General features: G+C 52.1%; 1 protein-coding gene across 2 annotated transcripts in view; it reads left to right on the forward strand.

Moving 5' to 3' along the window:
• The first annotated feature begins 9,317 nt into the window (after positions 1-9,317).
• Dnah17 (dynein axonemal heavy chain 17) overlaps positions 9,318-24,704 on the forward strand; it is a 107,600-nt gene continuing 92,213 nt past the window's right edge. For both annotated transcript variants that reach the window (XM_041635881.1, XM_041635880.1), the window contains exons 1-15: positions 9,318-9,662; positions 11,188-11,381; positions 12,237-12,429; positions 12,615-12,714; positions 12,854-12,939; positions 13,091-13,216; positions 13,621-13,773; positions 13,955-14,041; positions 16,433-16,600; positions 16,902-17,018; positions 18,850-19,115; positions 19,724-19,919; positions 21,349-21,495; positions 23,354-23,462; positions 24,415-24,518. In XM_041635881.1, coding sequence (XP_041491815.1) covers positions 9,318-9,662; positions 11,188-11,381; positions 12,237-12,429; positions 12,615-12,714; positions 12,854-12,939; positions 13,091-13,216; positions 13,621-13,773; positions 13,955-14,041; positions 16,433-16,600; positions 16,902-17,018; positions 18,850-19,115; positions 19,724-19,919; positions 21,349-21,495; positions 23,354-23,462; positions 24,415-24,518 — 2,391 coding nt within the window. The remainder of the gene's footprint in view (positions 9,663-11,187; positions 11,382-12,236; positions 12,430-12,614; positions 12,715-12,853; positions 12,940-13,090; positions 13,217-13,620; positions 13,774-13,954; positions 14,042-16,432; positions 16,601-16,901; positions 17,019-18,849; positions 19,116-19,723; positions 19,920-21,348; positions 21,496-23,353; positions 23,463-24,414; positions 24,519-24,704) is intronic.

A 24,704-nucleotide genomic window follows, 5' to 3' on the forward strand; every position in this document is an offset into this window, starting at 1 on the left:
TGCCTTTTGACTCCTGTAGTTCCACTTCTGGCTAACTGCTCTTGTTAACGGAAGAAATATGTCAACCCAGGATGTGGTTTTGTGCTTAAAAGCTCACCCTGAGAGAGGCTCAGGGTGACACTGGGATCCCAAACACCCACTGTAGTCACCAGAGAGCTAATGAAGACTTTCTATTGTAGTGGTTCTCAGCCTTCCTAACGCTGTGACCCTTTATTTATTTATTTATTTATTTATTTATTTTGGTTTTTCGAGACAGGGTTTCTCTGTGGTTTTGGAGCCTGTCCTGGAACTAGCTCTTGTAGACCAGGCTGGTCTCGAACTCACAGAGATCTGCCTGCCTCTGCCTCCCAAGTGCTGGGATTAAAGGCGTGCGCCACCACCGCCTGGCCGCTGTGACCCTTTGACACAGTTCCTCATGTGGTGGTGACCCCAACCGTAGAATTATCTTCATTGCTACTTCAGAGCTGTGATTTTGCTACTGTTATGAATCTTAATGTAAATATCTGATATGCGGAATATCTGATATGTGAGTCCTGTGAAGGAGTTATTCCAGTCCTAAAAGGGTCGTGACTCACAGGTTGAGAGCCACTGTTCAAACCCATATCTGAGACGTCTTTTCTGGTGGTTATCCCACAATGTATTGGGAAGAGGTTTTCTCAGTTGAGAAAATGTGTCCATAAGATTAGCCTACAGGCAAATTTGTTGAGCATTTTCTAGATAAATGATTGATGTGGGAGGGGCCCAGGCCATTGTGGGCAGTGCCACTTTCTGGATGAAATGAAAAAGGAGGTTGGGCAAAGTCACAAGAAGCAAACCAGTAAGCAGCACTCCTCTAAGACCATGGCTTCAGTTCCTGTCTCCAGGCTCCTGCCTTGAGTCTTCTTGCCCTGGTTTCCCTGCAGATAATGACCTGAGAGTCCTAAGCTAAAGCCAACACTGACCTCTGTCTTTGTTAGAGTTTCTATGGCCGCAATAAAACACCATAACCAAAAGCCACTTGCTCAGTCTACCTTCTGAAAACCAGAGAGGGAAGCCCGCTGTGCCAGGCAAGCACAGCTGCCTGCCTTCTCAACCAGCAGCTTTTGATTTTAACAGGACGTTCTCGTCAGTTAACAAAAACCACCCAGGACAATGAGCCTTTGGGAGCAGGGAAACACAGGGCTCCTGCCCAGAAGGGATCGTGGACAGCAGAAGGGTGGGAGAACTGGAGGCAGAGACAAAAGATTTCGTAAAAGCCAGCTCTCTGCCACCCGGGAAGCTCGGCTAGGAGGAGGAGGTTCTGTGTTAACTGGGTGGAGGCCGAGAAGGAGGCCCCTGAGTCCCGTAAACCTAATGGTATGGACAAGCGGTGGGGGGGGGGGGGCATTCATTCATCTTACTGCAATTAGCGAGTCTCAGCAAGGGTGCTTGTGGATGGAGCTGAGCTGCAGAGCGGAGAATGCAGGAAAAGCAGGAACACCGAGAGCGGCTCCCATGAGGCCCTTTGAGGTCACCGAGCAATCCATGAGGTGGAGGCGGGCTCATCACAGACGGCCCGGCTACTCTGGCTACTCTGTAGAGATGCTCAGTCTCTCCTACGAGGTGAGAACCTTCTCCATACCCTGGGTCTTTGCAGCTGTCAATCATTCCTCAGTCCCATACACTGGTGTGATGGTTATTGTTGGATGTCAACTTGATGACGACATCTGGAATTAACTAAAACCCAAGTGCCTAGGTAGATCTGTGAGGAACTTTTTTTTTTTTTTTTTTTTTTTTGGTGAGGAACTTTTTTAATTAAATAACCTGAAGCGTGAAGGCCCATTTCTTATTTGCAACTTTCTTTTCATGTGTTCTTTGTGTCTTTCACATCATCCTCATGCACCCACCCCATAATAAAACAAATAAAATTTAAGAGAAAAAGGGAGGGGAAGAAGGGGGAAATCTCGTCATGGAAGCTGTAGTGAGATACAGTGAGTCATGCAGTGAACCCCTTTATCCACACGTCTTTACATGCAGGTGTTCCTCGCAAAGAATCATTGGTCTGGTTTGAGGCCCCTGGTCTCTACTACACCATCAATGCTGGGCCCTCACTGGGACTCTCTCTGGACATCCTGTTGCTGCCCTGTGTGGTGGAGATCCTGCAGTCCTGGGTCCACAGGACAGACACTCTGCCCCTCCCCCTACTTCAGCAGATCATAGATGGGGTGGATGTTGGGGCGGGCCAACACATAACCCTGGTTCTGGGCCTGGGTAGTTGCAGGGTTGGTCAGCCCGTCAGCTCTTCCCTGTCCTCACCACCAGGGGGAGCTCTCCAGCATTGCCCTGGCTAGTTACCCCTGGCAGCGATCAGCAAGGGGCAGGGCCAGTTCTGCTTTCATATCCTCAGGGTCTGTTCTTCCACATCTACACCTTCAGGGTCGGCTCTACTGTGTCGCCCAGGTGAGGTGTGAGGGCCACACTCCCAAGTGCAGCAGCTGATAAGGGGCAGGGACAGCTTTCTCCTGCTCTTATGACCTCGGGGGCAGCTCTCCCACCTGCCTCAGGCATTGATGGGCACGGCCTGGGGCGGGCATCTCTCCCCCACCCATATTGCCTCGTGGCAGATGAATGATGAACAAACAGCTTTGTTCATCAGCCAATAAAGCAACACATGTATAGAAGGACATCCCACATCATCCCAGATGAAGGGGCCTTGCCCTTTTAGAAAGACATTCTTCCACAGCTCCTCTAGTTGAGGAACTGGTGTGGTGAGGTCTGGGAGGAACCAGTCTCATAAGGAGGCTGTCAATGAGGCAAGCTGTGCTGGAGTGAGCTGTGAGATTGGCCTGTGGCATGGCCCCCTTTCAGCAATCCCAGAATTAGTCATGTGACTTGGGCTGGAGTCCACAGGGCCCAGCAGGACCTTCTCTGGGAGGCCTTCAGGCCTCACCCAAACTCTCTCCCCTTAGAGACACAGTGTCTTCAGGGCTAGGTGACAGGCATGCTGAGTTCTGAGGTCCCTCAGAGTCACTGAGGATGTGTTCAGCAGCATGGTGGATAGCTTTTGTCTCAAACCCAATTACTAATTTACTTTATTATCAGCTTTCCACCCAAGGGGCCAGAACTCAACTCTGTGGGGCCCTGACTGGACCAGAATGTCCCCACTTGCCTCTACTTAGACTCTGGGAAATAGGATAATAGCAAATTCAAGAGGCTAGTGTCTAACAACAAGAGTCTGAACTTGGAGGCCAGAAAGGGTTGTTCCCAGGGAACTGGTCAGAGGGTGTCCCTCCTAGGGCATAGTTTGCTTCCAGTAGGGTTAGCATAGCACCTTCAGGTCCATGGAAAACCCTTCACACTGGGCACATGGTGACAAAAGGGCTGCCAGCAAAAGGGCAAAAATGGTTGGAGTGTTGACCTGGTGTAAGACAGTGATTTCTATAGTTAGAGGATCCTGAGAAATTCCTGTCACATTTTCCGTAGGCCAGTACTTGCTCCCCAAACTCCCCATCCTATTGGTTCATGAATCAAAGCCATATCTATTGGACGTTCTAGGGCTTGACATTGCCCCTTGTCTTAGTTAGGGCTTCAATTGCTGTGAAGAGACACCTTGGCCACAGCAACTTTTATAAAGGAAAACTTTAGTGGGGTGGCTTACAGTTTCAGAGGTTCAGTCCATTATCACCATGGTGGGACATAGCAGCGTGCTGGAAAAGGAGCTGAGAGTTCTAGATCTTGATCCACAGGCTACAGGAAGCAAAAGTGAACAACTAGGCAGAGCCTGAGCATAGACCTCAAAGCCCGCCCCCACAGTGGCACACTTCCTCTAACAAGACCACACCTCCTAATAGTGCCACTCCACTCCCTATGGAGGCCATTTTCTTTTAAATCACCACCCTCCTGTTCTGATCTTGGGCCATCACATAGCCGACTGAGTGCAGTTCATGTTGAAATGGTCCATGGAATGGTTGCTTCTTACCGTCATGAAGTTTTGAGGACAGTGGGCCCCTTCTTGGCCCAGGTGTTCCCAACTGAGAGACTACGGTTCCAGAAACTCTACTGCCACCAAAAGTCAACCTGAGACAGTGGTTCTGAGTCCCTCGTCTGCCAAGATGTGGACACTCATGAGTGTAAGCAAAGCAGAAGTAAGCTTCATTAAGAGAGGGTCCCCAAAGTGGGAGGACTTCCCAAGAGATTAATTAACAGTGCCAGGGGATTTATTGGACCATGACAGAAACTGAACAGAGATGGAGGAGCTTTGTTGAGATTGGATGTCTCCCTGGTCCAACCAGGCAGGGGACCATGTTTTGTCCATGATGCCCACCCAGCTATGGTGGTCCATCCCTGAGTCCTGCTTTGAAAGCTGCCAACCTTCACTTGGCCTCATAGGCATCTTGCTAGCTGACTGCGCTCTCTCGTCCTTCTGGCTAAGGGATTGTGTATAGCTACACTGGAACCTAACCCATCGCCACCACCAAGAAGTAGCTGCAGGTTTTCTTGGTTGCCTCACACTAAAAAACAAAAACCAAACCTTTTTAGATTCCTTTATTTTGTGTGAGTGCTTAGAGTGCATCCATGCCTGCATGTACACCATGCTTAGCGTGCATCCATGCCTGCATGTACACCATGCTTAGCGTGCATCCATGCCTGCATGTACACCATGCTTAGCGTGCATCCATGCCTGCATATACACCATGCGCATGGCTAGCGCCCACACTAATCAGAAGAGGGTTTCAAACCCCCTGGAACTGGAATGGCAGATGGTTTTGAGCAATAATGTAGGTGCTGGGAACCGAACCTTGGGTCCTCTACAGATTTCTTGAAATAGGTGGAGGCTTGTCAGCAGCCATTGTTTAATCTGCTATAATTAGTAGCATTACAGGTGGAGGTTTGTTATCAGCTACAGTTTAATCTCTTATAATTAGTTACGTTAGAAGCAGGAAGATACAAAAAGGTAACAGAGCCCTGCTTATACTCCCGGAGTGGGCGTGTCTCATAGAAGCCAGCCAGCCAGTGCCCTGCTTACACTCCTGGAGTGGGTGTGTCTCATGAAAGCCAGCCAGCCAGTGCCCTGCTTACACTCCTGGAGTGGGTGTGTCTCATGAAAGCCAGCCAGCCAGTGTCCTGCTTACACTCCTGGAGTGGGTGTGTCTCATGAAAGCCAGCCAGCCAGTGTCCTGCTTACACTCCTGGGGTAGACATGTCTTATGGAAACCAGGTGCTACAGACACTGGTCTTGCCTCTTAGAGCCCAGACTCCCCTCAGGACAGCTGCAAGCCCTCAGTCTGTTTTCATCCTAACACTTGTGAGCTCTTTTTCCTCACTGCCTATAGTGAGCCAGCTCCCGCTTCAACCCACGCAATAGTTTTGAAAGCTTTGCTTCTGCCTGTCTAACCGTATTAGTTCTGGAAGCTTCTCAGGTGCCTTTCAAAGATAGAGGATTTTTTTTTAAAGACAGGGTTTCTCTGTGTAACAGCCCTGGCTGTTCTAGAACTCACTTTGTAAACCAAACTAGCCTCAAATTCACAGATATCTGCCTGCCTCTGCCTCCCAAGTGCTGGAATTAAAGGTGTGCGCTACCACATCCAGCTAAGGATAGAGTTTTTGATCTGAGTTCTATCTCCAGCAAATCAATGAAAGTTACAAAATATCTTCTATTTGATGAAAACAGATTGCAGGTACCATGGTACTTGGACCAAACACTGCCTACTCCCTTCCCTGTCACGGAGAAAGTTCTTGCAATGGGGGTTGGAGAGACTGTCTCAATGTGTGTATGCACAGAGAGGCCAGAGGTCATCGTGAGATGTCTTCTTTGGTGGCTCTCCATCTTGTCTTTTGAGTTAGGGCTCTCGCTCAGCCTGGAGCATGTTGATTCTAGATGGACTGAGCCCCAGAACCCTACCTCCCTGTCCCTACCTCCACGACATTGGGATGACAAATACTTGTCACCGTGCCTGGCTCTTTACATGCCTGTGCAGCAAGCACTTAACCTGCTGAGCCATCTTCTGGTCCCATGTGGCTTTGGGACCTGGATGCCTCGGGATAACAGGATTTGGACGGAAGCTGGTCTGGCTGAAAGTTTTGTCCCTTAGCTGCTCCTTGAGTCTGAGATGTACGTGCAAGGAATGACTGTCTGGAGGCTAGCGAGTTTGGGGAACACTGTGTTGGATGAGGTTTGACACATGTCTTGACAGCAAGCAGGACTTCATGGAGCCTTATCCTTTCCGGAATATTCTCGGGGCCTGCTCTGGGCCAGGCTCAGTGCCAGATCCCGGAGCGACTATGCCTATCACCAGGGATTAGAGAGGCCGGCAGCACAGGCCGATTGCGAGGCTGACTAATTGCAGCACTGCTGGGTGAGAGCCCATGAAGCTGAAAATGCTTACCCATAGGGCGGGGGTGGGGCTGAAGAGGCCGGTGAGCTGTAGCTGTGGTCCTGAGGATGAGGATGAGGATGAGTGGGGAGAGGGGCTTCATCCTAAAAACAGGAGGCTAGTGATGGTTTTTAAGGGATTTTGTCATGATAGATGTTTTAATGATGCTGGGAGAATGGATGGCAAGAACTGAACAAGGCCTTTCAGGAAGGACAAGAAGGACCTGAATGAAGAGGGCCATGGCAGAATTAGATGCACTGGAGGCTGAGCATCGAGCCAGGTAGGTGTGGGATGTTGAGGGAACACAGGTAGGTTCTGGACAAGTTGAGCGTGGAGTAAGTGGAGCTTTCATAGTAGCCTTGAGCTCTAAGGAGGGATCGATCTGGGAGTGTCGGAAAAGTTGGCACTCATCTATGGGATCCCCTTCACCTATCTGCTTAACCAAATCTCCAAGTACTCACATGGATGCCAGCTAGAAACTACATCTCCCAGCTTCCCATGCAGCTCATGGTGGCCACGTAAATAACCATGGCTCAAGAGAGTGTGAGCAGAGGGACATGATGAGTACCTTCTGGGCTAAGTTATCAAACTGTCACCTCCCCGCTTCCCAAGGACTGGTCTAGGGGATAGAGCGGAATCAAGAGAAGAGTTCTTTCTGAATTCACTGTCATGGTGTTCACTGCTAGTGTATAGAAATACAGAGGATTTTTAGACATCCGTCTTCAGTCCAGTTGACCATGATGGCACAGATCTTCGACTCCAGCCACTTAGGATTGCTTGGGCACAGGAGTGGGCAGTCAGCCTGCACAACATGCCATCTGAAGTACCTAAATGGAGATCTTACATCCTGATGGCTCACTGAACTTTTTAGCCTCTCTTAGTTGACTTGGGGTTGAGCTAGGCATGGTGGCGCACACCTTTAATCCCAGCACTTGGGAGGCAGAGGCAGATGAGTCTCTGTGAGTTTGAGGCCAGCCTGGTCTACAGAGCAAATTCCAGGACAGTCAGAGCTGTTACACAGAGAAACACTATTGAAAAACCAAAATAATAATAATAATAAATCATTATTAATAATAAATATATTTAATATAAAAGTAATAAAATTATTTGAGCTGAAATAATAAAAGTAGATGTACATGCCATCTAGTAGGCATTTTACAGGGTAAAACTGGACCTGGGCTCAGAGCCCAGACTCCTGCTTCTGTGAACAGTGGGCTAGCCATCTGCTGCACTCCCTCTGCCTACTTCGGTAGCCAGGAGAAGGTTCTAGAAGTCTCTGGTACCTTGACACTCCATAGTTCTGTGGCAGTTGGAGCCTCTCAAGGACCAGAAGCCGTTTCCTTTCGTTGCTGGGAAAAGGCTCTCTGTCTCTTGACCGAAGCACATACTCGCATGGATCTGGTGAGCAGTCCTAAGCCACGTTAGGGTGTGGAGGAGCTGAGGGGCCTTGGCACATAGGGTAGAAGCCCGGGTCCTGGCTGGCAGCGGACGTATCACTCACCAAGTGCTGTCCCTGCTATCTGCTTGGAGCTGGCCGTCATGGCCCCACTCCTTTCCTCGCTCAGGCTTACTGGTATGCCCTCCCTGTAGCTGCCCTTGAGCCAGCCCAGCCTCAATCCTGCCAGCTACCCCTCATGAATAGTCCGAGGGGCTGGTGGGCCTGAGAAGTACTTTGTGGGACAGTGTTATAAACTGTCACCTCGTGGCCAACACCCCAGGAAATGACACTGCGGATTTGAGATGAGACCAGTTGTGAAACCCCAAATCCACAAAACCGGTAAACCAGGGGCAGACCCGTCAACCTCAGTCGTAACATCAGCTTGACAAGGAGGGCCCCCTTAAACACTCACGCTCCAGCTTTAAATGACATGGTGCTGGGAGGGGGGGCCGGCTCTGCAGCAGCACCAAGTAAGCCCTGGCATGGCTAGCTGATGTCACTGCGTGGCTCCCCCTATGGGGTGGAGAGGCAACTGTCATTCCCCTTGTTCACAGAAGGGCCCAAACCAGACAGGTTTGGCTCACGGACCACTCTCTCCCCCGGCTCTCCTCCTTCCTCTCTCTTGACCTTGCCTCCTGTCACCGAGAAGCCTTGGGCACTTGGGAAAGCCCTGGGTCACTGAAACCGCACAGCGCCACCTCACTCAGATGTGGGCAGGGCTGAGCACCAGCTCTGGTGTGGGATGTGGCTCTGAGGACCTGTATGCTGTAACACCTCAGAAGCCTCCAACTTGGCTTTGCCCAAGTCAAAGGCTGGGATCCGATGGCTTCCGATGTGGCCTGCAAACGCTGACATTGACAATGGCTGGTTCTAGAACGGACTGAAACACAGAGCCCTAGAGGAGTTAGTTGAGCAGCCCAAGTTTGTATGTATGTATGTGTGTGTGTGTTGTGTGTGCATGTACACACATATCCATACATGGAGGTCAGAGGTCACTCTTGGGTATCCTTCCTCAGTTTCTTTTCGAACTTTCCCTCATCCCTGTCCCCTTTTGCCTTGCCCACCCCACCCCCACGCTGATGTGGCCACTTCTCTCTCCCCCTCTCCATGTCCCCCTCTGTCTTTTCCAGTTTATTTAATCTTTTTTTTTTTTTTTTTTTTTTTTTGGTTTTTCGAGACAGGGTTTCTCTGTGGCTTTGGAGCCTGTCCTGGAACTAGCTCTGTAGACCAGGCTGGTCTCGAACTCACAGAGATCCGCCTGCCTCTGCCTCCCGAGTGCTGGGATTAAAGGCGTGCGCCACCATCGCCCGGCTCAGTTTATTTAATCTTATGGTCACGATAACACAAGTGTACACCTTTTACCTGCTGACCCCGCACCAGGAACAGGGGCCCCTCCCTTGTCAACAGCCGAGCCAACCGATAAAAACAAAGGCCAGTGAGTCCCCTTCCATTGGATTGGCTAACGGGGATTCTGTGGGGTTTGGGAGCTCAGAAACCAGCTGACACCTGCCTGTTTTCAGCAGACTGTACCATAAGGAAAGGGGTTAATGACCATCATGCCGGATGTCAGAGTCGAGTATCTGGAGGCAGTGTCTTTCATCATCCTCAAGTACAAGGCAGACAAGTGGAGCAAACTGATCGGAGCCGAGGAGAACATGGCCCTGCTCACGGAATTCTTTGACAAAATTGATGTCTCTGTGTTGGTGTTGACACTCAATGCTGCAGGCATGATCATCCCCTGCTTGGGCTTCCCAGAGTCCCTCAAGTCCAAGGGTATTTACTTTATCAAGACAAAGCCAGAGAACATCACCAAGGACAACTATAAGACCAACCTCCTCTACGGGGACATCAGCCCCACACCAGTGGACCAGCTGATCGCTGTTGTGGAAGAGGTACGCGTGCCTAGACTGGCAGGGTGGGGCCGGAGCACCGAGACTTTGGGAGGACTCAGAGTGAGGGACCCAAGTCCTCATTGCTCTTGCAGTGAGAGCTGGCTGGAAATGCAGACAGACCTGCTCCAAGCGATGTGGCAGGAGCCCTAGCTAGCTCCAAGACCATTCCTAGTTCCCTATTCCTCTATGCCACTGTCATGCCCTGGTACCTGCCCTCAGCAGATTCAATGGGGTGGAGGATAGCTTCTGGTGGGCCACACCAGTAGGCTGGGTTCCTTAGCCCTCCCAGTCATAATAGAACAAAAGGACCTGGGACCCTGCCTGTGCTTCACCAAAGAGAAACGTGAAGCCAGGAGGCTGGCTGGTGAGCAGGGCCTGGAGGCCAAGAGCGGGAAGCCTCAGTGAGAAGGCCGCGATCAACTCAGTGGCCATCTGTAGTTCCAGATGCTCTTGAAGCTGGGAGCCCAAGGTCAGGGCCAGCTGGCCCTCTCCTACCACACCTCTGACCTTGGCTTGTAGATGACCATCTCTTCCTGTTCCCTCTGGGATGATTTTTTTTTGTCCTTATCTCTTTCTATGAGAACTCAAGTCCTACGAGGTTGGGGCTCAGCCTACTGGTCTAACTGACCTCATTGCCTCTTTAAAGGCCATATTAGGCCAGGCAGAGATGGCTCAGTGGGCACAGGGCTTGCTGCACAAACATGAGGGCACACGTTCCCGTCTCCAGCACCACATAAAAGTTAGTGGTCCTGCAATCAAAACCCCGGGTGGTAGAGACAGGAGGATCCATTGGCATGTTGGCCAGCCAGTCCAGATGGCAAATGTTCCAGATTCAGTGAGAGACTTTGCTTCAAAGAAGAAGATGGACAGGCTGGAGAGATGGCTCAGAGATTAAGAGCATCGACTGCTCTTCCAGAGGTCCTGAGTTCAACTCCCAGTAACCACATGGTGGCTCACTACCATCTGTAATGAAATCTGGTGCCCTCTTTGGTGTGTAGGCAAACATGCAGGTAGAACACTTTATATATAATTAATAAATCTTAAAAAATGATGGAAAACACACTGGGCTGTGTGACCTCTACATGGTCACATACCTTTGCATGGATTCATGTATGGGTTCATGTGTGTGTCCACACACACACACACATACACACACGACTGTTTCCAGGTGCATCCACATAGTCCAGGTGCATCCACATAGCAAGATACAGGAGATAGGACTATATATATATATATATATATATATATATATATATATGTGTGTGTGTGTGTGTGTGTGTGTGTGTGTGTGTGTGTGTGTGCCTAGAGATATAACTCAGCCTTTCTCAGCCCTCACCCTAAACTTCCTGCAAGGTATGTAGCATAAATGTGTTATGGGGCGAGGTGTGGTGATGGTTCAGATGCTCAAGGATAGGTAGCTGGGCCATCACTGCTCCAAGAACTCCAGCTACCCCATCTCCAGGAGAAAGCTCTGGGCACATAGGAAGAGCAGAGTCAGGTAGAGTCACTGTCATGTCCCTTTCAGGTGCTCTATTCTCTGCTAAACCAGAGTGAGAACATGGATGGCTGGCCCCGGGTGGTCTCAGAAGATATTGTCAAGCAAGTCCACAGGCTGAAGAACGAAATGTTTGTGATGGGAGGCAAGATCAAGGGGAAAACCCTGCTGCCCATCCCAGAGCACCTGGGCAGCCTGGACGGCACGCTGGAATCCATGGAGAGGTAGGCGGCAGCCTGAGGGGGACTGTGAACTTCAGACCTAACTGCAGGTGGAGTCCATGCCTTGGCTTTCGTGGGATGGTCAAGTGCGGGATGGCACCAAGTCTGTAGGAGAGGGCACCAGACACTGGAGCCCCTGGGAATCCCTATCCAACCATCCTGCAGCGTCTACACCCAGGAGGGGGACCCACCTACATGTAGTCTCCTCCCCATTTACACACAAGGGTAGTCCCAACGAGGCTCCAAGGGTAGCCTCGTACGCTGGCTTTGAGACGCCATGCTGAAGGGCAGCGAAGGGAGTAGGAGGGATGTTGGACAGGAAGGCATAAGTCAAGGTGTAGAGATGGTGGCAGCCAGAGGTCAAGGGACTCTTGAGGCACCCTGGCATGTGAAACAATTAAAAAGCAAAAGTTCCCTGCGTGAACTTGTCCACCAACAACCACTGGACGATGACCCCTAAATTCCATCCTGACTGGTCCTTCAGGGACTGTGTATTAAGCCCCCAATACAGGCCATGTTGTATGGTGTTTATCTGGGTTGTCTCTGGCTCCTTGGGCATCTCTGAAAGTGCCCGTTCCTCTTTGCTCTGGGCATTGTTCCCTGGGGAGGGGAATGTCTTCAGCCTCCCTTAGGTAGTTGGATTATTGCCAAGGACATGAGAGCAGACACCAGCTAGTGCTGGTGGCCGTGGCCGTGGCAGTGGCAGTGGGTTGTGGCAGTGCCTGTAGCTTGGAGCTTTTTTTTTGTCTACGGACTGCTGGTGGGGGACAGGTGGGTTTCCTCCGCAATAGCACAGGGTTCGAGGCAATCCATGTGTGTGTGGCCGCAAGAGCATCATCCTGACCTTGCACTTGGCAGGATCCCCTCCTCCCTGGACAACTCGCTCCTGCATTCCATCGAAACCATCATCATTGATTGGTCCCATCAAATCCGGGACGTGCTGAGCAAGGACTCGGCTCAGGCCCTGCTGGATGGCCTGCACCCGCTGCCCCGTGTGGAATTTGAATTCTGGGACACCCGGCTCATGAACCTGCAGTGCATCCACGAGCAGGTAGGGCCTCCTTCCGCCCAGAACTTGACTTCTTACTGGGCCACTTGGGCCACGGGTAGCTTGGTATTGCCCTTCCAGGGACCCCAAGGTACATTCCTGGTACATTTCTCAGCTTTGGCAGCCCCAAGTCAGTCTGCTCTCGCTGGAGGGTTGAACTGAGAGGCTGTGGCTTCTTTTGTCCCCAGCTAAACAGACCCAAGGTGAACAAGATAGTTGAGATTCTAGAAAAAGCCAAAAGCTGCTATTGGCCAGCCTTACAAAATGTCTACATGAATGTCACCCAAGGTGAGCCAGACGCCATGAAGCCCCTGGACCTATGTGGGGGGGGGGTCAGCCCACTCCTGAGAAGGATGCTGAAACCTCTACTGCTGCCCATATTCACCGAGTCCCTTCAGCTCTGACTGCTGTGTCCCTTCATACTCAGGGCTGAAGGAAGCCAATGACATCGTCCTCTATCTGAAGCCCCTGCGCATCCTGTTAGAGGAGATGGAACAGGCTGACTTCACAGTGGTGTGTTGACAAGGAAGAGCCAACTGGGTGGGTGGGAGAGGCAGGCCCATGGCATCGTAGAGCCCGCAGAGACATTGTAGAGCCCTCGGCAGCCGACTGGTACAGAGTCCCCTTGGGAGTCCTTTGTAGCAATCTGGGCTGTCTCTCCCAGCTCCCCAGCTTCATCGTCAAGGTGCTGAGCACCATCTGCTTCATATGGGCCACGTCGGAGCACTACAACACACCTTCCAGGGTCATCGTCATCCTTCGGGAGTTCTGCAACCAAATCATTGAAATGGTGACCACCTCCCCCAGCCTGGTCTTCCCCCACCCTCTGTTCTTTTTTGGCCTGGGCATTCTCAGGCTCCAAGCAGAGGCCAAGCCTGGGGTGGCTCTCAAGAGTTTTTCCCAGGGTGCCTTGCTAGCCAGTCGCCAGCACCAGCTGAAGGGCTGGAACCCAGGCCACCAAAGCATATTAAAATCACGCTTGTAACCTAGCCATAGGATCAGGAGAACACCATGTGTCTTCCACGCCTGGTGATCCCTGATCTGCTGTGGGCAAAAATCCCTTTTTGCTGTCACCTTGACACGAAACGAGCCCTGGGGGTGGGAACTGGTCCTCTTCCAGTACCCACTGTGCCAGGACGCCACCTGGGGACTCATCAAGGATGCCTTAGGATGCCTGCCTTTTCTTTTGTCTAGACTAGAACCTACCTGAGCCCGGACGAGGTGCTGAAGGGCTTGCAGGGTGAGATCGAGGAGGTTCTGAACGGCATCTCACTGTCCGTGGGTGTCCTCAGGGAGCTCTTCCATGCCTACGACTTCTGCTGTGCAAACATGAAGCTTTTCTTTAAGGTATCCGCAGCCAGGTCTCGGCACCCTGGGCCACGCCAATGCCACTCCTGATGGGTGGACAGATGGGGATCTTGGTACCCTGGGTCACGCCAGTGCCACCCCTGACGGGTGGGCAGGTGGGACTAGCCGAAGCAACTATGGTCTTCTCTCTCTCACCTCCCTCATTCGCTGCCTTCTAAAGGACAAGCCGCCTGTGCCGTGGGAATTTCCCTCATCCCTTGCCTTCTCCCGCATGAATTCCTTCTTTCACCGTGTGCAGACCATTGAGGTAAAACTGAATTCCATTCCCTTTTGCCTCCACGTCCCTCAGAAGAGGCTCCCAGGGCTGGGGCTCAGTGGTAGAGCATCTGCCAGCATGTATGGGGGCTTCCTTACTCTGGGAAGAAATAGAAAAAAACAAAACAAAACAAAAAACTTCCAGGATCATCTCCTAGTTAGAAATTTCTAAGTGAGTGGCAAGCTCCTGTATCTTGGAGAGACTGTTCTTGAGATCCCCTCCATGCCCAAACCCAGCAACTACTTGGCCCTTAGCTCCAGCCTTGTCCCCCAGCCAATACAGTGGCCATTGTCAGCAAGCCAGCAGCCAGATGTTGTGGTATTGAAAGCCAGGAGCCAACACCAAGACATTGTAAGACAAAAATGTATTCACAGAGAGGCCATATTTTCAGTCTCCTCTAGGAAGAGAATGCAAACAGCCCAGGTTAAAGGTAGAGCAGTTTCTTTATACCAAGCAAGCAAGTGGTTAAAAGTAAAATTTCGCAGTTATTTTTATGATCAGGGGAAAGGTACTTGTTATGAGTTTATGGTCGGACTGTTAACGAACCACAAAATGTCTTATGGTCGGTCAATTCTCAGAACAATGGGAGCAGTTGACGACATATAATTCAGAAGATTGTGGGGGAAGAACCTGTCAAAACAGTTGATCTCTAGCTAAGGACGTGATCAAAGTCTAACATTGTTTAAGTGAAAAGAAAATGGATTCAGCTGTCCCTGGCACCAAAGGCAAAGTTAATCCACACAATTAGCACAAAGGGAGACTTCAGACCCCTCTGTGTGTGGACCCGGAGTGAGACAGGTCAAGTGACAATTCAAGAAGGGGTCAAGATGGTCTCCCCTGAGGAGGAGCGGTGAGAGGGCTCCAGCTGGGTGGGACGAGGAGCCCCTGCGTCATTTAACAGACTACATTTGCGGTGAACACACGTGTTCCTGTGCCTGGGTGGAGACCAGAAGACATGTATCAGGCTCCACCTTCCTCACTAGAGGCAAACAGACAGCCATTGAGCCCTGGCAATTCTCCTGTCTCTCCCCTCACAGCACTGGGGTTTCCAGCTTGTGAGGCAGATGTTTTCATGTGTATGAGTGTTGGCCTGTGCGTGTGTGTACCACATCCATGCCTGGTGCCCACAGAACCAAAAGAGGGCATTGGATCCCCTGGAACTGACACTAAGGACGGCCATGAGCCGCTGTGTGGATACAGGGAACCAAACATAGGTCCTTTGTGAGGAGCAGGAAGTGTTCTCCACCCCTGAGCCATCTCTCCAACCCCCACCCCCAGTGCATGCCCAGATTTTGTATGTAGGTGCTAGGGATTTGAACTCAAGTTCTTATGTTTGCACAGCGAGCACTTCTAGCAGCTAAGATGCCCCCAGCCCCTCACCCTCTCAACACACCTTGCTTTTTGTCTTCAAATCTTTTGCCTGAGGTAATTGGCTTTTAATGTTGTGTGCATAGCCCTAAATCCACTAAAACAAGGACAAACTGAGAACGTGGCTCAGTTGACAGAGTGTTTGCCCAGCATGCACAGGGCCCCGAGTTTCATCGCCAGCACCCCTGAGGGCAGTGGTTTACACTGTAGCTCCATCATTTGGGCAGCAGGAGGATCAGGAGTTCAGGGTCATCAACTATATAGTGAGTTTGCCGCCAGTTTGAGCTATGTAAGACCCTGACTCCAGAAGAGGGGATGGGGGAAGAGGAGGACGGAGGAGAGAAGTAGCATATGTTACTCACTGTGCTCAGGAGACACTGGGGAACTTGTTGTGGAGACAAGACTACCACACAGAGAAGCATCTGCTGAGCGAATGGATGCAAAGAGCATGACCCTGAAGCATCTTCTGGGAAGGGATTGTCATGGGCCGCCATAGTTGGGGAAAACTGGGCAGTGGGGGATGCTCATGGAGAACTGCCTGGACCGGGCGCCAGTGTCCACCAGCCGTCTGATCCCTCTCAGTGTGGGATGCTCTCCAGGGACAGAGAAACTTGAAGATGAACCAGAGCATGAGAGACCCCGGTACCTTTCTAGTACTTTCCAGAGTTGAGGAAGTGGAGGTTGGAGCATCTAGGGAGGCTCTTTGGCCAGCATGGGGCCTGGACCAGATCCCAGGCGTCATCCTCCTGGCTTCCCATGCTCTTAACGCAGAGGTGATTCCTGGAGGAGCCCCCCCCCACTCTTTTGCTCCGTGTTCTAGAAACAGCTAAAGAGCGCACCCCATGCATGTCCCTTGCATGCCTCACGTGCTTCCTGCGGTGCCGGCCCTGGGTGTGATATCTGAGGGCTTTCCTCGCTGGTTCAGAGAAGGTCCCAGGACCCCTATTTTATTTTATTGGCCCCGGAGACGAATGCACGGAGCACATGGGTTCTTGTTCTTTCTCTCCATGCTAGAATCTTTACAAAACGGCCATTGAATTTCTGAAGCTGGAGAAGATTGAGCTGGGGGGCGTGCGGGGGAACATCCTTGGGAGCCTGGTGACCCAGATCTACGATGAGGTCTTCGAGCTGGTGAAGGTCTTTGCTGAGTGCAAATACGATCCTCTGGACCCCGGAGACCCGGTAAGCCGTGGGTGAGGACTGACCCTGGCCCATGGGATGGAGTGACACTAGGTGGAGCGAGTGGGCAGTCCCAGGACTCTAATAAGTTGTCACCAAAAGTACAGAGGCTACAATCCCCATGCCAATGGACAGATGCATGGGCAGGACCTGGGGTCAGGGAGGGGAGATGGCAGTGCTGGTGATCTGACCCAGGCCTGCTCTCCACCACTGAGCTGAACTAAGCCATGAGGCCTGACAGCCTGTCAGTGGTTTGCAACAGCTCCCCGCTGCCTGACTATGGCTGCCCTTCACTTCCTTTTAGAGTTTTGATGAAGATTACAAGGACTTTGAGACCAAAATCCAGGACCTGGACAGGAGGCTGGCTACTATCTTCTGCCAAGCCTTTGATGACTGCAGCTCCATTGAATCCTCAGCAAAGGTGAGCACCGTGCGTCACTGCAGGGCCGACCCCAAGGAAGGACCACAGAGGCACACGAGTTGGCCAGGGAGCTTGTGTTCCAAGGCTAGCTTTACCCAAAATAATTACACGGACACTGTATTCTTTTAAACACTGCTTGGCCCTTTAGCTCTAGCACTTACAGGCTAATTCTCACATCCCGATCAACCCATCTCTAATAATCTGTGAGAACCAGTCTTACTGGGAAGATTCTAGCCTAGTCCATCCTGGGTCGGAGCTTCATGGCGTGTGTCTGCCCAGGAGCGGGGCATGGCGTCTCTCTCAGGTGTCTGCTCCCGAGAGAAGAGCTGTGGAGTCTGACCTCACTTCCTCTTCCTCCCAGCATTTTGTTCTGTTTACTCCACCCACAGGGCCAAGCAGTTTCTTTATTGCTTAACCAATGAAATCAACAGATTGATATATGACACTCCCACATCAACCCACCCTCTTTTTTTTAAGATTTATTTATTTATTTATTATGTATACAGTGTTCTGTTCTGTCTGTATGCTTGCTGGCCAGAAGAGGGCACCAGATCTCACTACAGATGGCTGTGAGCTACCATGTGGTTGTGGGAATTGAACTCAGGACCTCTAGAAGAGCAGTCAGTGCTCTTAACCTCTGAGCCATCTCTCCAGCCGCCACCCACCCCCTTGAATGTTGCCCACGGATCATTGGGTTTTGTTTTGTTTTTTTTTCTGTCAGAGGCAGGTGGGCCATGGATGGGTGGAGCCTCACTCATCCCAGAGTGATAAAATTGGCCTGTCCCAGGGCTTTCTCCCTCATGAGAATGCAGGCATGCTTCTATACTCAGCCATTTTCTAAATTCTCACTTTACAATGATGGCACTTGAAAAACAGTCCCATATGGGGAGACCCTCGGGAGTCGCCTCCCACCCTCCCTGTGCGTCCCCGACCTGACGCTATAGATGCTAGGTCTCCCTGTCATCAGCATGGCACACGTGGCCTGGAAAGTTCTAGAGCACTGTTCACGTGACCTTCTCCTAGCAGAAAGTGAAAGGACTTTACGTCCCGAAAACCAGAGACCAAAAAGCCACAAAGAGCAATGGTGAAGTCGGTAGACCTGGTTCCTCAGCTGTCACAGGTCAGGTGCTGTGACAGGGAAGGATGCCTCTGGGTTACCACAGAGGAGGGCCCGCGGCAGTGCCCGGCTCCCGCTTCCTCTGCAGACCCACGCTTCTCTGTTCTACTTCCAGGGGACTGAAAATTTCCCTTCCCTTCCTCGGGTCATGTTGGTCCTCAGGTCTTAAAAGGTTGTTTTTAGTGATGGTCGTATTTTCCAAACCAAAACCTGGGGTCAGTGTAAGACCCACATAGGCCTTGGAGCCCCTGCTAAAGGAAAGGTTACGGGAGTCCACAGGGACGCTAGGTGTTTGCTATGGACTCCAGACGTTAGGGGACCCCATGCTATCCCCTCTCTGTGAGCAGTCCCTCGTTTCTTGTGTGTGTGTGTGTGTCTGTCTGTCTGTCTGTCTGTGTGTGCACACGTGCGCGTGTCCCCGGGTCTGGAGTAAAATCTCCTGAGCTCTGGGCTTATCTGCCTTTGCTAGTTTCCAAGCAGGTGTCTCTGCCTAAGGCAGCACGGGCTCACACAGGCTCCGTTTAACAGCTGCCACACAGAGAAAGACTCCAGGGGAATTTCTGTTCCAACAAGGCCCATGTCTCCTCAGTCCTGAAGTTAGGCCATTCCTGTTTCATCAACAACCCCAGTAACCCTGGGTTAGGGCCAGTACCAGCGACAGAGCTGGAAGCCCGAACTCTGGCAACAGCAACACCTCCTCCCATGTCTCCGCAGCTCCTGTACATGTGTGGGGGCCTCCTGGAGCGGCCTTTGATTCTTGTTGAGGTGGTGCCCAGGTACTCGGTCATGCTGGAGATGTTCAACACTGAGCTGGATAATGCCAAGCTCATGTATGATGCCCAGATGGCGGCCTCCACCGAAGGCCAGATACCACCCATCCACAAAAACATGTCTCCTGTGGCTGGGCAGCTCAAGTGGAGCCTGGAGCTTCAGGAGTGGCTGGAGGTGTCCATGAAGCACCTGAAGCACATTGAGCACCCGTGAGTGCCGGGCTGGGAAGGGTCCAGGTAGCCCATGCATCCTGTGTGCAGGGTCTTCCACCTCACAGAAATAAACCAAGACCACCTGACTGGGGCCAAACAGGCTCTTCACTATGCTTGCTAGAGCAAAGACGTCATTAGACCCCATTTCTTGAATTTGGTGTGGGGGCGGGGTGGGGCAGGGCGGGAAGGAACGCTCTGCAGCAACCGTGGGGATGCGGCAGGTGTGCACAGATGGAGGTTGTTGCTGGTGAAGCTGGCACTCTGTGGGACCCATGGGGTCACACTGGCTTTATGCCGGTCTAGTTGGTCCCACATAGGAAAGGAGGCTATACATTCCCAACAGCTATGGCCAGCTGGGGTTCCCGCAAGGCAGGCTACCATGTGGACTCCTGGGGCATTTGCTTTGGCTCATGGGCAGGCTAAGGACTCAGATCTCTATTTTCTCATGTATGGCTCAGCCACCATCTGATGGTACCTTCACTCTGTCGTCCTGGGAGGAAGGTAGCCGGCAGCCTGCTTCAGCGCCCTCAGTTGGCAGCCACTGATGGGGGCATTAGAAAGCCCTAGAGGGTGAAACCTCACTGCTCTGTCCGCCTCCAACCCAGGGTCATGTCCAGCATGGAGGCCAACTTGGTGTACGAGAAGTACGACGAGATGATGGAGCTCCTCAAGAGCTACCGGGAAAAGATCTACCAGCAGTGGGTGGAGGGCGTGGACCAGGACTGCCATTTCAACCTGGGCCAGCCACTCATCCAGCGCGACCCCTTCTCCAGCCTGATCCAAGTCAACTTCAGCAAGGCGGTGGGTCCCTGGCGGGTCCCTGGTGGGCATGGAGGGGGTGGGGAGGGGGGAAAGCCTGGGTTCACCGTGCCATGGGCTGACTCCACCACCGCCACCAGTGAACATCTGTGGAGGTGGCTATGTGTGAGCCACAGGCGCCCACAGCTTCGCTGAGTGTTTTCAAGTGTTCAGGATATGTTAGATGATAGCCCGAAACGTCTTCAAGGTTGGAGTACAGCTTGATGGAAGGGTCTTTGCCTACAAACCGAGAGGCCCTGGTGTCCACGATCCTTACCATTGAGAGAGACACAGACGGAGTGTTTTAAGATAGACTTGTTCTTTATTTTTACTGATTTGATTTGACCTCACAGGACCTCACACATGCTAGGCACATGTTCCACCCCTGAGCTACATCTCTCAACCTCTTTTCCTTCATTGTGGGACAGGGTCTCGCTGAGTTGCCCTATCTATCTGGCTTTTATTCATTCTGACATGAATCCTCCTGCCTCAGATTTCTGAGTAGCTGGGATTTGGGGCCTGTGGAGCCTCTTGGCAAGCTTGTCTGCTTGTCTTTCACATGACCCTAAGAGAAAAGGTGAATTTGAACGTGACCCAGAGAGGTGGACCAGCTTGTCAGCCAGGGTGGCGCATGCAGGGCTGAACCCAGATGGTTCGAGTGTGCATATGGGTTGGAAGCCAAGTGAGGCCGAGTCCTCTTTGCACGGCCATGCACGACCTGTCCTGTCTGGACATGGACAGTGACACCAGGAAGGCAGGGAGGGGGCCGGGATGAGCGTTTCTTAAGGCTTTTCCTTTCCTTAAGATCCATTCTTCCCTTTGGTGGTGGCACTGCCATGCGTGGGCTCGGTACACCCTGGTGAAGCCAGTCCACAGCCTCCATTCTGCCCTCCTGGTAGGAAGTGGGGAGGGAGTGAGCAGAGAGAGGACAACCAGTTAGTATAAACAAAGAGATGAAGACCCACACAGCAGCCGTGACCTCAAGTGCCCGGGGGGTAAAGGAACTAGGAGGGAAGTGGAGAGGGACCCACTATAGGGCTGGAGGAAGGGAGCAGGTGCAGTTTCAGACCTGAGTCAAGCCTTGCAGGAGGTCACCTGCCATGTCAATCCCCTGGTCAGAGCAGGTGTGTGTGTGTGTGAGAGAGAGAGAGAGAGAGAGAGAGAGAGAGAGAGAGAGAACCCAGGGGAAGCCCCTAAGGGAGCCTTTCAGTAGCCTTGAGCAGGAGAAAGGATGGAAGAGAATGATGACATCATCTGCCCACGACGATGATGTCAAGCTCGCCCTGGCTGGGTCCCATTGAGTAGAGTGAAGATGCCAGCCAGCACCACTTCCCACCCACCTTCAAGTTCCCTGGCTGTGAAGAGCCAGCAGCAGTGGGCCCGTGGCTGGGGTCACCTGCTGACCGTTTCCTGCTCTTGTCCGGCCCTTTAGTTGGTGGCAGTCCTGCGAGAAGTCAAATATTTGAACTTCCAGCAGCAGAAAGACATCCCCACGAGTGCAGAGACGCTCTTCTCGGAGAACGAAACCTTCCGGAAGTTCGTGGGCAACCTGGAGCTCATCGTCGGCTGGTACAATGAAGTGAGCTCGTGTTGTCTTGCGTAGTATGCCACACTTGGGCATCTTCCTAGTCTAATGTGCCTCCCTTCCTTACTCATATGGAAGAAGCCACAAGGGCGGTGATGACGCAGAGTGTCGCCACGGGAAGTGCCGTCTGTGTTAGACTTGGGCTAACATTGCACAATTCTTGGTAAAGGCTTTGGAAGTTCCTGAGCTTTTGGGTAATACATACCAACGTCATCCCACATCACGTCCATCCCTTCTGTGTAAGTCAGGGAGGGGCACCTCCTGAAACCCAGGTGGGAATGACGAGTCTCTCCCCTCATCTCTCGCCTCGTCTCTCCCCTCGTCCCTCTGATCTGGGGACCTAACACAGACATCACTGACAAATGAGAGTCCCAGGCCTTGGTTAGCCTTGAGGCCAGCCTGCTCCGGCAGCAGAAACAGAAACTGTCGGTGGGCCGTGGGCACGGAGCATAGCAGGCAGCCTGCCCCACTCTGAAATTCCACCCAGAGACAGAGAAAGGCAACATGAGAGTCTGGCCATGTACTGGAGGCTCAGTCCCCAGTCTGCGGTGCTACCGGGTGGCTTGGCACAGTCAGGGGTGAGCCTTATGGAAGGGACATAGGATGATGGAGACACAGATGACAATACCGGGGCCTCAGTTCCTGCCTCCTCTTTGGTCTTCTGATTACTATGGGGTGACCTCTGCTTCGCATTCCCACCCCCATGACGTCCACCTCACCACAGGCCCCACAACAATTCCATCAACCTCAGAATAAAACTTTGGGAGCCAAGAGCCTAAACCTCTAAGTTAACTTTCTCAGGTATGATCTGGAGCAGGCATGCACAGGTATTATGGTTCCCCAGCCATAGATTGTGGGCTAGGCAGGATGCTGGCAGTCTCTCCACTGCTGCCGTGACCTAGCGTCACACTCCAAGCAGCCCCCAACATCACAGACCCATCATCTTCTAGTTCCGGGTCAGAAGTGTATAACCTGCCCATCGCAGCATCGTCATGGTCAGCCACCAGAAGCCAGCAGCTGGAGTCAGTATACAGGGCTCCCCTGAAATCCACCCACAGGCTTTGGGCACAGACAAACTGATGAGATGACATCATCTTGGGGCTCATCCTCCAAGGAAAGGCTCTGCCCCTGGGAGGAGTCTCTGTTTTGTGTCTTAGCGAGAACTTGACTGATAGCTCCCTCTTCCTTGGATACTTCTGATTTTCTGGTTTTGTGAATTCACTTTTTCAAGGATCAACTACTTTTTGGGTACACAAGGCAGAGTGGGGCAGAAGCAGTGGGCTCTACATCGTGATAGACAGGTTCAGCCACTTCTCCCAGACCCTGGCTCCCTCAAGACATCGCTGGACTTCAGACTTAGATGGCTGACCCCAAAGAGGTTCTGCAGACAGAGCCTTCATTACACATATGTTTCCTGCCATTGTCCTTCTTTCTACTGCGTTGACATAGATAGCAAGCAATGAAGCATTTTCTTAACCCTTGGAAGAAATCAGAATCACCTGAAATACAATGTAGTTTCGTTTTTAGAACTTTATTTTCAGTCGTGTGTGTGTGTGTGAACACCATACTTACATGGGTATCTTTGGAGGCATCAGGCCCTCTGCAGCAGGAGTTCCAGCTGTGAGCCACCTGACGTGAGTGCTGGGAATTGAACTCGGGTCCCTCTGGAAGAGTAATGTGCACTCTTAACCATTGTAGCATCTCTCCAGCCCCAGCATGACATTTGACATAATTCCAAGACAATACTGATTGTGGCGGCATTTGTAAGTGGCCCTTCATGCTGTTGAACTCTAGACAGTCTAGAATAAAGATTTGGGAGCAAACTCCTAACTCCGCAGCCTTCCTTCCGCAGATAAAGACGACAGTGATGGATGTGGAATTCCCACTGATCAAGTCAGAACTGGAAGCAATTGACGTCAAGCTGATGAGTGCCGAGACGACACTCTTCTGGAATGGCGAAAGTACCTAGGCCCCCTTTGCTCTGGGGGTTTACCTGGGCAGCCCCTGCCTCTGGCACTCCGGGGAAGCCACTTCTGCCTCCAGGCTCCAGAGAGTCGCTTGAATTGCTGTCGCCCACCTCCTCGCCCAGGCCACAAAGCCTGTCCCTGTCACTCACAGAACGGGCAAAGACCCTTAGGGAGCTGCCAAGAGTCCAACCATTTCCAGATGGGAGACCCAGACTTGGTCTTCCTCATGTCTACCACAGGCACTTAGCAAGTCAGTAGGGAAGACATATTGTCCCTGTTGTTAGAGGCAGATGCTGAAGGAGAGGAAGGATGCGGGGTGGCAGGGTCTCCTTCCTCCATCCCACCAGCAAACGAGACGTGGCCCTAACTCCCCCTGCAACCCTGGGTGCCCTCTGAGGTCTGGACAAGCCACCTTCTGTTACTCTCTTCCTCCTGAGACCTTTGCTGTGCCTTTAGCCACTCTTTTCAGTCCCACTGGGCTCCACTGTCTCAGCTGGAGGGTGGGACCAAATGTCACCATATGTAAGGCATGCAGGCCCCCTTGAATGCTCCTTTAGAAGGTGGATACGTTCCTTCCCTCACCCTCCAGCTGCCGTAGAGCACAGCCCTCCTCCTACCCCAGGCTATGGCAGCTTTATGCCCAGCCTCCTCCCCCCCCCACTCATAGTAAGAGAGGGCTTCAGTCCCAGGAGCCTGGGGGTGAGGCAGGACCCACACACTGAGCAGTGAAGACAACCTATGACCACAGTGGCAGACTGTGAGTGACTTCCGCCATTTTACTCCAGGGAAATCAACAAGGGCAACTTGCGCTTCATGCTCTAGAGTGGGACGCTGCAGCTGCAGAAGCATCCCCGTGGAGTACTGAGCCTGTCTAAGAAGGGTGTGAAGGGTGTGGCTCTTTGCGGGCCTTTCCTGGGGGTCACGTTGTTCATGCTTTGTGTTGCAGACGTGTTTCAGTACATCCAGGACATGCGGGAGGTCCTGTACAATCTGCAGAACCGGATGCAGAAAGCCAAGCAGAACATAGAAGGGATCAGACAGGCTATGCAGGTGAGTGAGCCGCCAAGGGCAAGGTGCCAGGGCTGTGTGGAGGCCTCCGGCAGGTGCTGCTGTGTGTTGGGCAGCCAGGGAACTCCACCTAATGTTCTGGACCGTGACATCAGTGTGCTCCCAAAGCAGAAGGAGCCTGGTCCCTCAGCAGAACTGACTCGGCTCCATTCTGTTGCTCTCAATAGA

The sequence above is a fragment of the Microtus oregoni genome, unplaced genomic scaffold (assembly GCF_018167655.1).
Source record: "Microtus oregoni isolate MIOR12 unplaced genomic scaffold, Mior012 000048F_ref0000485, whole genome shotgun sequence".
Lineage (NCBI taxonomy): Eukaryota > Metazoa > Chordata > Mammalia > Rodentia > Cricetidae > Microtus > Microtus oregoni.